At 39.2% G+C, this 10,332-nt stretch overlaps 2 protein-coding genes across 2 annotated transcripts; one reads left to right on the forward strand and one right to left on the reverse strand.

Moving 5' to 3' along the window:
* Positions 1-50: 50 nt before the first annotated feature.
* On the reverse strand, positions 51-2,799 carry oxsm (3-oxoacyl-ACP synthase, mitochondrial). The gene is made up of 2 exons (XM_087787449.1): positions 1,770-2,799; positions 51-1,009 (listed from the first exon to the last, which is right to left on the reverse strand). Exons 1-2 carry the CDS (start codon positions 2,765-2,767, stop codon positions 607-609), a joined length of 1,401 nt encoding a protein of 466 aa, XP_087643575.1. The 5' UTR covers positions 2,768-2,799; the 3' UTR covers positions 51-606.
* A 262-nt stretch (positions 2,800-3,061) lies between these two features.
* On the forward strand, positions 3,062-10,064 carry ngly1 (N-glycanase 1). Its single transcript, XM_087787448.1, has 12 exons — positions 3,062-3,260; positions 3,422-3,536; positions 5,046-5,246; positions 5,972-6,134; positions 6,288-6,507; positions 6,807-6,928; positions 7,031-7,176; positions 7,313-7,423; positions 7,504-7,692; positions 8,460-8,645; positions 9,552-9,729; positions 9,802-10,064. Exons 1-12 carry the CDS (start codon positions 3,166-3,168, stop codon positions 9,972-9,974), a joined length of 1,899 nt encoding a protein of 632 aa, XP_087643574.1. The 5' UTR covers positions 3,062-3,165; the 3' UTR covers positions 9,975-10,064.
* Positions 10,065-10,332: the final 268 nt, after the last annotated feature.

Consider the following 10,332-nt stretch of genomic DNA (forward strand, 5'->3'; position numbering starts at 1 on the left):
ATTATCAATGACCAGAATGAACCATTACCATCAACGAATAAAAACACAAACAATTTCGAGACATTTCTTTAATATTAATGTATATATCATCGCATTTTTTGTGTGAATGGCGTATTGCAAAAAAAAGTCAACTTAGTAATAATAAAACAGACGTTTAGTTTCCTTTGTGGGGGACTACTTTGTGATGACCTTTTTTTTAAACTGGAACTACAAGATAATGTATTTGAAGTATGAATGACGTAAAGATGTTGTTAAATGGGCTGTGAAAACATTTTAAAAAACGATGCTTTTATTGATTTCCATATAACAAACAGAAATCCGAAGCTATTTGATTTTTTTTAAAACACCTATTTTAATATTGAAAAATACAAGTTGTTCTATAGTCACATTTGAATAATTCAACCTCAAAAGTTTTAATCAGGTTAAGAAAAGCACTGTATCCCTAACCATGCCACTTATTGTAAGGAGTGAGTTGAAAAGTCAAACGTTTTTTGGCAACATTTTTATAATTACATTGTTGTACTTCTTGCACTAAGCAGGAGGTTATATGTTTCAAACACGACAATGAATTGGGAAAGTCACCAGAGCCATCACTACCTTCAACGTTCAAACACTTGCCAAACACAGCGAGGCATTAGTGCCCCCGAATCCAAATGAGTTGGAAAGAGCGATTCTTCTGCCATCTATCAGCCACTTCTGGGAAGTGCAAGGAACATAATTCAGGTTGAACTCAGGTTCTGTCTTATCCAGGTTGAGTGTTGGAGGCAGGATGCCATGATAGCAGGCCAGAGCAGTAAACGCTGCCTCGAGTGCCCCCGCAGCTCCGAGGAGATGCCCAGTAGCTCCTTTTACAGATGAAACAGCCAAGTTTTCAAGGTTTCCCTGAAAAAGTCTCTTGATGGCAGCATTTTCAGCTGCGTCCCCTAGAGGAGTCGAGGTGGCATGAGCGTTTATGTACGTGACCTGTTCAGGTGAGAGGCCGGCATCCCTAAGAGCTGCTGCCATGCACCTGCAATAGAGTAAGGAAAGACACACAACACTTTAAACCAAATTTAATTGTTATACTTTTTTATTGCACAATTCGCTCTGGTTTTGGAATTCAAAAATAAATACCAAAAAATTCTAAATCCTCAAAAACATTCTCTCACATTTCTCCCCAAAAATGGACTCTAGAAGCACTAGTTGAAAGTTGGAAGACAAGTCTGAATTTATGATTTAATTTGTATGCGTTTCTAAGTTTGAATTTCACAAGATGATTCAAGAAGCGACTCTTTACCTCCACCTTTTCAGACTTGAAGTCGTTTGTACGAAAAAATTATTCATGATAATAAAAACAAATTAGATTTGAGTTGCCAAAATAGAAAATTATTTTATTTAATAGAAGTTATACAATATTTGTGGTTTTGTTTTTTAATAAGAAAGCCGCTTCAAGGGGCTTTTAATTTGGCAGGGATAAAGGCCGACACCTAACCAAAGATCTCTTAAAACCTGACTAATCATAGAATCTTTTCAACACCTTTAACTTACCTCACTGTGGATATGTTTTTTTTTGATTAATTTAATTCACTTTTTTGATTTTTTCTACTATTATTTAAACCATTATCTCTATATTGTATTGCCTATTTATTGCTTGTCTGACCGTTAGATGACCAAAATATTCTTGAAATATCCCCATTTATTAAACTATTTCTATGAAAAACATTACTTCTTTAAAGAAGGTTTGATTATTTATACTGCATATTTTTCATTTTTACTGATAGTTTGCTCACCTGAATGCACCATCTCCATCTGCAGTGGGGGCTGTTATGTGACTGGCATCTCCAGAGAGTCCGTAGCCCAGAACCTCTGCATAGATGTTGGCTCCTCTCCTCACTGCGTGTTCCATCTCCTCTAGCAGAAGCACGGCGGCGCCCTCACCCATCACAAAGCCCTCTCTCTCCGGATGAAAAGGCCTCGATGCCAGCTTCGGCTCATCGTTCCATTTGGTAGCTAGGGCTCTTGCTCTGGCAAAGCCAGCAATGGCCAGAGGACTGACACAAGTCTCTGTTCCTCCAGTCACCATTGCTACAGCATCACCGTGAGCAATGAATCGGGCGGCATCACCTATGGCATGAGCACCGGTTGCACAGGCTGTGGATACTGCGTGGTTTGGACCCTTCAGCTTATATTTTATACTGATTTGCCCAGCAGCCATGTTAACAAGGATTCGAGGTACAAAGAATGGGCTTACTCTTTTGTAGCCTTTACTGTGGAAGGCAGCTGATGTACTGGCAATTTCCTCCAGCGACACCATGCCCATACCAACAGCCACCCCTGTGTTTAGCTGCTCCTCTAAGCTCTGGGGGTACCATCCAGAATCCTTTAGAGCAAGTTGGGCAGCACCAACGGCCATGATAGTGGCTTGTGACATACTGTTCATTTCCCCACGAGAAACATAGTCTTCCTCATTAAAGTGACCTTCAGCAGTCCCTCTTGGTACGAGGGCAGCGACCCTACACGGAACAGTCCTGTAATCTTCAGAGTCGAGAGCCACAACACCACAGTGACTCCCAACTAGTCTCTCCCATGGTAAGGATTTCCCTGTTCCTAGAGGACACACAAGTCCAATGCCAGTAATCGCCACTCGTTTCTTCTCACTGACTGAGCTGTGTGTGTGTCTTTGACACAAAGACAGGCTCTGACAAATATAGACGGAATTGCCAAGAAATGATCTGGCATTATTATGTAGAAAAGTCTTAGTCCAACAAGATAGGGTAAGAAATGACATAGTTTAAGTTTCCGTTTCACTGTCAATCTAGATCGTCCACCATTTTGTTTGTTGATGTTCTGTCTATGGGCTACCAAAGTTAACGCCGGATCAATTCGACAAATAAATTTTGAAAATGAAATTATGTTATAGGAAAAACTGCAAACTGCAAACCTTTAACATGCTTTTATATAACTATTCGAAATAATTACGTTCATAAATATGTTTTCTATTTTTAAAATATCATATACATGTAAGCCGGCACAAGCGGGGCAGCTATAATATTCGGAGGCGTATCAGCTGTGCATCCGCAGCCTGGAAACTTCAGGCTGACCGGATGGTGTACTGACAAAATCTACTGTAAGACGTTGACAAATTCTGAAAAACGCGACGATTAGTACTTTCTCTTTTCCCTCGCCATGTCCCAAGCCGTGACAACGTTGTGTGGAAACAGCAACGACGTATTCCTCGATGTGTCAAAGCTGTTACTTACGTACGCAGACAACATTTTAAGGTGAGACTCTGATAAGAGGTAACTACTTTAAGTGTATTTATTATACTTTCGGGTTGATATATCTAACGATTTTATAGTTAACAAAGCCTGATTCGTATAGCAGAGTAAGACTTGAAAATATGTTCGCTTAAAACTCAAATTGACCCATGAACTCTTAACAGGAACCCAAATGAGGAGAAATACAGATCAATTCGGATCAGCCATTCCATTTTTATCACCAAGCTGCTGCCCATCAAAGGTGCAGTGGAATGCCTCTTTGAGATGGGATTTGAGGAGGTAATATGATTTTATATTTAATTTTTAAACGATCACTGTCAAGTGTTATATTAACATGAATTCAAGGCGCCTTAGTGTTTTTTCTATTGCTTACTTTGTGTGTTAAGACTGTTTTTTTGTGAGTCATCTTCAAGATGTGCTCAACTTAAGGCTCTCCGGAAAGTCGAGGCAAAGGGATCTGTTTCAAACAATTCCTGGTGCAAAGACTTGCCTGCTATCATTTTATCCTAGCCGGTGATTATTTCCCACCACAGACGAGGCTGATGGAGGCTCGGCACTATGTGTCGGACCAGATCCTGAATGTGTACCAGACCAACCTGGCCTTCCTTGTAATTGTTATTGGTGACTTTAATAACAGAAAGCTCAAACCTGGCTCTCTGTGTTAGGTTGTGTTGCTCGTCTCTTGCTCAAAACGTGTTGGGCGTCGGCAGTGATTGAGTTTGTGACTCAATGTTTTGGTTTTAATCTCATGGACCTGTCTGACTTCATTCCATCTCTACAGTATATCATTCACATAATCTTCCTTCAAAGGGATTCTTAAATTAACTTAAAATGAAAATATTCTGCTTATAATTATTTTCTCTCTCTCTACTAAGTTTCTATGTCTTATTTTCCGTCATTAACAAACAGTTGCCTAATCTTCACCAGTTTGCTTTTAGTTGTCATGATGGCTCCTTACCTGACATTGACACTTCTGTGACACTTCTTCTTACCTTGACCATGACTCCCCTGGGTAAAATCATTCAGAGATTTCATGATGTTTCCCACCACATTTTTGCTGATGACATCCAGCTCTACTGCTCTTTTGATCCAACTGAGGCTGAACAGCTTAGTCAATTGTTTGCTAGAAATCAAACAATGGCTGAGTGAAAACACTTTGCAGCTAAATGTGGACAAAACTGAAACTCTGGTGATTGCTCTTGATGATAAGGTTCCAGGGTTGAGTCAGTACTTGGGTCAGTCTGTCAAACTTAGCCTGAGAAACCTGGGTGTTGTTTTAGACAAAGACATGTCTCTTGTTCAACACTGCAGAAAACTAACCAGAAACTGTTTCCTTCAACTGAGAAAAATCTCTAAACTTGTTGTCACAACATGATCTGGAGCTTGTAATCCATGCGTTTGTGTCTTCTCGCCTGGACTATTGTAACAGTTTATTTTCATGTTCAAACAAGAAGGAGTTGTCTCGTCTGCAGTTGATTCAGAACTCTGCAGCGAGAATTCTAACCGCTCTAGTAGAAGAACTCACATTTCTCCGATCATTAAAACTCTTCACTGGCTTCCAGTTTCTTTCAGGATCAACTTTAAAATTCTGGTTCTTACTTTCAGAGCTATTATATACTTTTACTTATACTTTTAAGTATTGATTTTATTGAGTATTGTTTTGATTGTCGCGCTTTGTGACCCTGGCTCTAAAGCGCTCTATAAATATAATTTACTTACTAAGTTTCTACAGAGTTTGGGATTTTACAGTTGCAAAGCAATCAAATGACAATTTGTTTATTTCCTCAGGGGGATACCCACCTTGTATTTCCAAAATCTACACCACTGGATAAGCTGAAGACTGTCAGAGAATTAATATCTAAAGAACGAAACCAAAGGCTTGGAGGACAAATGTCAACTTCAGTATCTGTCCCCAGTCCTGCAACCACAGGAAGGGTTGAGCCTCCCGCTCGGCCAAGTCCACAAACATCCGTCCAACAACGGCCATCAGTAAGAAAGTTTCTCCAAAAATTACTGCATTTATATTGAGTGTGAATTTTTTTTTTTTAATGATGGAAAAGATGCAAAACAAAACAAACTTTATTAAAAAAGGGCCAATGATTAATGTGTAATTGGCTTCATGTCAAATGAGGTGACTGATGTTACCATGATTCCCCTCACAAGGGCCTTTTGTAGAAAGTTGTTTCCATGTTTTCGTTCCTCATGCTGGTTATTTTGAGCTTTAAGAGGCCAGTTTTATTATGAAAAAAAACACATGTAGCCACAGTTGCTAGCAGGGGTAGTTCAGATCATACTCTGCCTTTTCTACAACAGCTAGATGTTGAGTTAAGAGATCACCCATCTGAAGAGCAAGCTAGTTTTTCTCATGCCAAAAAAAATCGATCAGATTTGTGGTTTCAGGAACTTCAATGTGAGAGTGTATAGAATATATTGTTCACTGAAGGGCCAGATTTCATTGGACAGCCTGCCACTGATGCCAGCACTTTTTGTTTCTGTTGAACATTAATTAGTTTAGTTTCTGTTGAGGAGAAGATGACATATCAACAATAGAAAAGCGATTTCTACTTTTTTTACAACCAGCATTTGTTTTAATGTAAGTCCTTCCTGTTTGCCTTGTTCGTTCGATTATTTCAAAGTTTTCTGTGTCTTTGCAAATGCTTCTCGATCAAATGTACACATTTCAATGTTTGCATGACTTCTCATGTGTCTCTCAGGGTAGCAGCGTGAGCCTCTTTGTGACGCTGCAATCAAACTTCCAACACGTTCTGTTGTATGAGAATCCTGAGCTTCAGCTGAAAGCGAGACAACACATCCCTCACGAGGAGATGACCGCAGCTGCCCAGAGGAAACTGAGTGAAGCGAAAGAGGCTGACCGAGGTCATAGTAGTTTCCTTCTAAAAATGTCTGCATGCTATGAGTTATTTTTATAATCCAAACTTCACAGCATGGACTTGACTAGCTATGTTTGATTTGAGAACCCGTGGCACATGAAAACGTTTTAAAGAACATATCATTTCTGCTTCTTTTCAGAGGCGCGACTTGGATTCGAGGACTTTCTAGTGTTGGAACTTCTCCACTGGTTCAAACGGGATTTCTTCTCCTGGGTGGACCGTTTACCCTGCAGTGGTTGTGGTGGTCAAACCCAGAACTCCGGTTCCCTCAGTCCAAGCTCAGACGATGTCCGCTGGGGAGCCCAGAGAGTGGAAAACCACTTTTGTCCCAAATGTCACCTTTCTACCAGATTCCCAAGGTTAGTGTTCATGCTTAATAATATGATTTTGTAATTAACAATTTGACATGATCCTGAAGTCAATGTCCATTAACCCTTAACTAAAAATGAAGTGTAATGAATAAATGCATAGAGGCGTGTGCTATATTTAATTTATCTTTCTAATGAACATTCAATTAATAAAGGGATTTCTTTGACAAAATAGAGAAAGTCTTTGGAGTCCTGCCTGAATATCAAAACTCAAACACACAAGTATGAATTGTTTTGTCACTTAATCTTTTGTCTCATCTCAATGACTCCAATTTCATCAATTTCCCTAGATACAACAATCCTGAGAAGCTGCTTGAAACCAGGAGGGGGCGCTGTGGCGAGTGGGCCAACTGTTTTACCTTGTGCTGCAGAGCCCTGGGCATGGAAGCTCGATACGTCTGGGACAGCACAGGTATGTGCGCTACAAAAAACAAGTATATATTATATAAAGTAACATTTAATTGTTCTTGCAATTTATATTGATTGATATGTAAGATTTCCTCTAACGGTTTAGATCACGTGTGGACTGAGATTTACTCTGTGGCTCAAGAGCGCTGGCTCCACTGTGACTCCTGTGAAAATGTTTGCGACAAACCGCTTCTGTACGAGGGAGGTTGGGGGAAGAAGCTTGCTTACGTCCTGGCTTTCTCTAAGGAACAGGTGAGAGACCGAACAATAAGCCACGGTTCATTTATTAGCTTGATACATTTAAAGCACATCTGACCAGAAGTTACAATTAAAGTTATTATCATTGTCGGGCAAATATCCCTAAAAATCCTACTTTATTCTCATGCAGGTGATGGATGTGACCTGGAGGTACTCCTGCAAGCACAGTGAGGTGTTGTCTAGGAGGACCAGTGTTCGGGAGGACTGGCTGGTGCACAACATTAATAGACTCAATACCTCTGTAGGTCTTCCTCCTCACCTCGTTCCTCAGTTTAAAATCCAAGCCTTTGTTCTCTCCTGACCTGCCATCTTGTGCCACAGAGGCAGCAGCATCTGGGTGAAGAAAGGAAGAAGGAACTGAGTGAACGGCTCATTGCAGAACTGGTTCAGTTCATTTCGCTGAAAAAGGCCAACCAAGGTGAGCTCGGGGGACGCAGCTCCGGCTCGCTGGCCTGGCGACTAGCAAGGGGGGAGACGAAAGCCAACGACCCAGTTCAGACGGGGCTTAAGGTAAACACAATAAATCCTCCCTGTAACACCTACACAACTTATAATAAACATATAGAAATCTTCTACCACACACATCAAACATCTAGCTAATGTTGTAAATATTTAAAGTTTTTTTTGGAGGGGTGGAATAATAGAATTCTATCATTTCTATATTGAATACAATGATTTGTACAGGGAAATGTTGGTTAAGGTATTTATATTTCCAAATATTTAATTTAAAACATTTATTTAGGATTGGTATTTCAAACATAATTATAAATTATTAGTATTTTTCAAATTGAATTATTCAAAAATAAATCAACCTTTCAATGTAAATATTATTCAAATTTAAGAAAAAATAATTTAGCCATGAATATAATAGTTGAATTGAATATAGAAGTTATTCAATAACTATAACTATTCAAAATGTTAAATTCACTCATCAAATACTACAAAACACTACATTAATGTCACACGGCAAACTATAATGTTTCATGTTTTCGTACCTAAATTAATTGGGGGTTTTTCTCATTCTTTTTACTCATTCAATTCAGTTATTTAATAACAACCATTAATAAAGAATTAATTGAATTACATTATTCATTAATACTAATTAAAAGTTCAATAGTTTAAATTAAAAATTAAACCATTTAATATACTGATCGAGTACTTCCATACTATAACAAAACGCTACATTAATGTCACACTTTGAACTAATATGTATCATCTTTACATCCATACTTTTATAAACTTAAATTAAGCATTTGTACGTTACTTAATATTTTCAGGATGCAGGTTTTGTGTTCACGCCTAACGAGGAAGAGAAGAAGAACCAGTTGGTCCATGTTTACTATTCTGCCTCCAAAGACGAGTACTGTCGAGTGTCCCGCGGCTCCGAGGTGACCCGGGGCTGGGATCGCTGTGCATGGAGGAGCGACGGAGTCTTCAGGAAAGTGGAGAGTGACTGGAAGATGGTTAGTTAAAGTTTTTTCAATTGTTTGAATCTTCCTCTTAGAGAAAAACGAACATGGGACTGTGAGATGTTTTTAAATCGCTTGTGTTTTCTCTAAGCCAAGGTGACCCGAAGGCCTGAAAACAAAAAAGTTGATCCAGAGATAACACAAGGGTTAACCAGCCCACCTGTGGAAATACAAATATAAAAATATAAAAGTATTTATTGAAAAAAAAAAAAAAATGATAGTTTATAAGTAAATAACAGATGTAACTGCAGGGTCTTTAATGTCTTAACCCATTAACTAAATTAATTAAAACGGTAAGATTGAGTGCAATGTTCCTGGCTCCCCTAGTGTCAGAACAGTGTTACTGTAACGTGTTGTAAGTGTTTAAAAATGGGATTAGGACCTGTTGAGTGGTTTATCTTGTTTTATCTTCCTGAGAAGTTCAGAAAGTATTTGTACTTCAAGTGAAAACACCGTCTCTCACTCACTTTAGAGCAGTTTGGTCACATGGACAATCACAGACTCTTGTCGTCCAGACAAACGTTTGTATTAAAAAGTACATGTTCAAATGATAGCGAGAGAGTTCTTCGGCATGAGTCTAGACTGTTCAAAATCAAACCAATTGTTACAGAAAATATGAAGAATATTGTTATTTCATATGGCTTTAAATACAGTTATTGTATTTGTTTGTTTGCACACTAAAGTTATATCTATCTTTGACTAAACAAAATTAGCATGATAATGCAAACTAGATTGAATTAGTTTCTAATCATCTGATATTAAAACTGTTTTTATTCCTTAAAAAACATTTTGGTGTGGTTACAACTTAGATTTAACCTCATGATCTTCTAGCCTTTTTAAGAGAAATAGCACAATTTACCTTGTGTTTGTGTGTAACAGGGTCAAATATTTTTATTGTAGGTGTACTTGGCGCGAGAGGAAGCTTCAGTAACGGGAAGAATCGGCTGGAAGTTTGACTTGGCTCCCGCGGGGATGAGAGTGAAGTTGGTGTCCATCATGGCGAGCAGCACCACCTTTCATTCTGGTACAATCTGCTGGAGCGCTCAGGCCGGGGAGACTCGTGCAGATTTCTCTGGAGGTACGCGACACAAACTGAACACTCCACAACAGAGATGAGCTTCTTACTTTTATTCCTAACCCTGACCCTCAGATGGGACGATGCATCCTCTTGCTGCACTCGATGGATGCTCAGACTTCACCGTGACAGCAGAGCTCAGCGGTGGAGAGGGAGACACATCATGGCAGCACGCTCAGCTCTTCAGACAGAGTCTGACAGAAGAAGCCGTTTCATTTGAAATCATTGTCCAGCTACAAGATGCATGATTGACGATAGTGGTCGACGGGACCGGTTCTGTACTTTTTAGTTATCATTTTAAAATGTCAAGGATTAAAATAATGTTGAGTATGATTGAATTATGGTGGTCTCAAGGAATGGTTATTGACTTCCCATCGCCTCATCCTCCTCCTAGTGATGTGAGATGAAGCCCTGTGAATGTGTTGAATGTTTTTTGTTGTTTGTGAATTCAACCCTTGTGTTATCTCAGGGTCAAAGTGACCCGAAGGCCTGAAAACTAATACATATTTTTTTATCCCTTGATGACCTCCATGGCTTCCAGAAAAGAATATGCACTAGTGGAGGTTGTTCACCGTGACCAAGAGACAACACGAGGGTTAAAAAAAA

The sequence above is a fragment of the Callionymus lyra genome, chromosome 3 (genome assembly GCF_982586985.1).
Source record: "Callionymus lyra chromosome 3, fCalLyr1.hap1.1, whole genome shotgun sequence".
NCBI classification, from domain to species: Eukaryota; Metazoa; Chordata; class Actinopteri; order Syngnathiformes; family Callionymidae; genus Callionymus; species Callionymus lyra.

What these genes read in the sequence shown, in the direction of transcription:
- ngly1 (XM_087787448.1), top strand. Translation starts at nt 3,166, where the DNA reads ATGTCCCAAGCCGTGACAACGTTGTGTGGAAACAGCAACGACGTATTC. An exon ending in TTGAGATGGGATTTGAGGAG is followed by an intron (nt 3,537 to 5,045) that starts GTAATATGATTT and finishes TTATTTCCTCAG; the next exon opens with GGGGATACCCACCTTGTATT. An exon ending in TGGCTTTCTCTAAGGAACAG is followed by an intron (nt 7,177 to 7,312) that starts GTGAGAGACCGA and finishes ATTCTCATGCAG; the next exon opens with GTGATGGATGTGACCTGGAG.
- oxsm (XM_087787449.1), bottom strand. Translation starts at nt 2,767, where the DNA reads ATGTCATTTCTTACCCTATCTTGTTGGACTAAGACTTTTCTACATAAT. An exon ending in GATGGAGATGGTGCATTCAG is followed by an intron (nt 1,010 to 1,769) that starts GTGAGCAAACTA and finishes ACTCTATTGCAG; the next exon opens with GTGCATGGCAGCAGCTCTTA.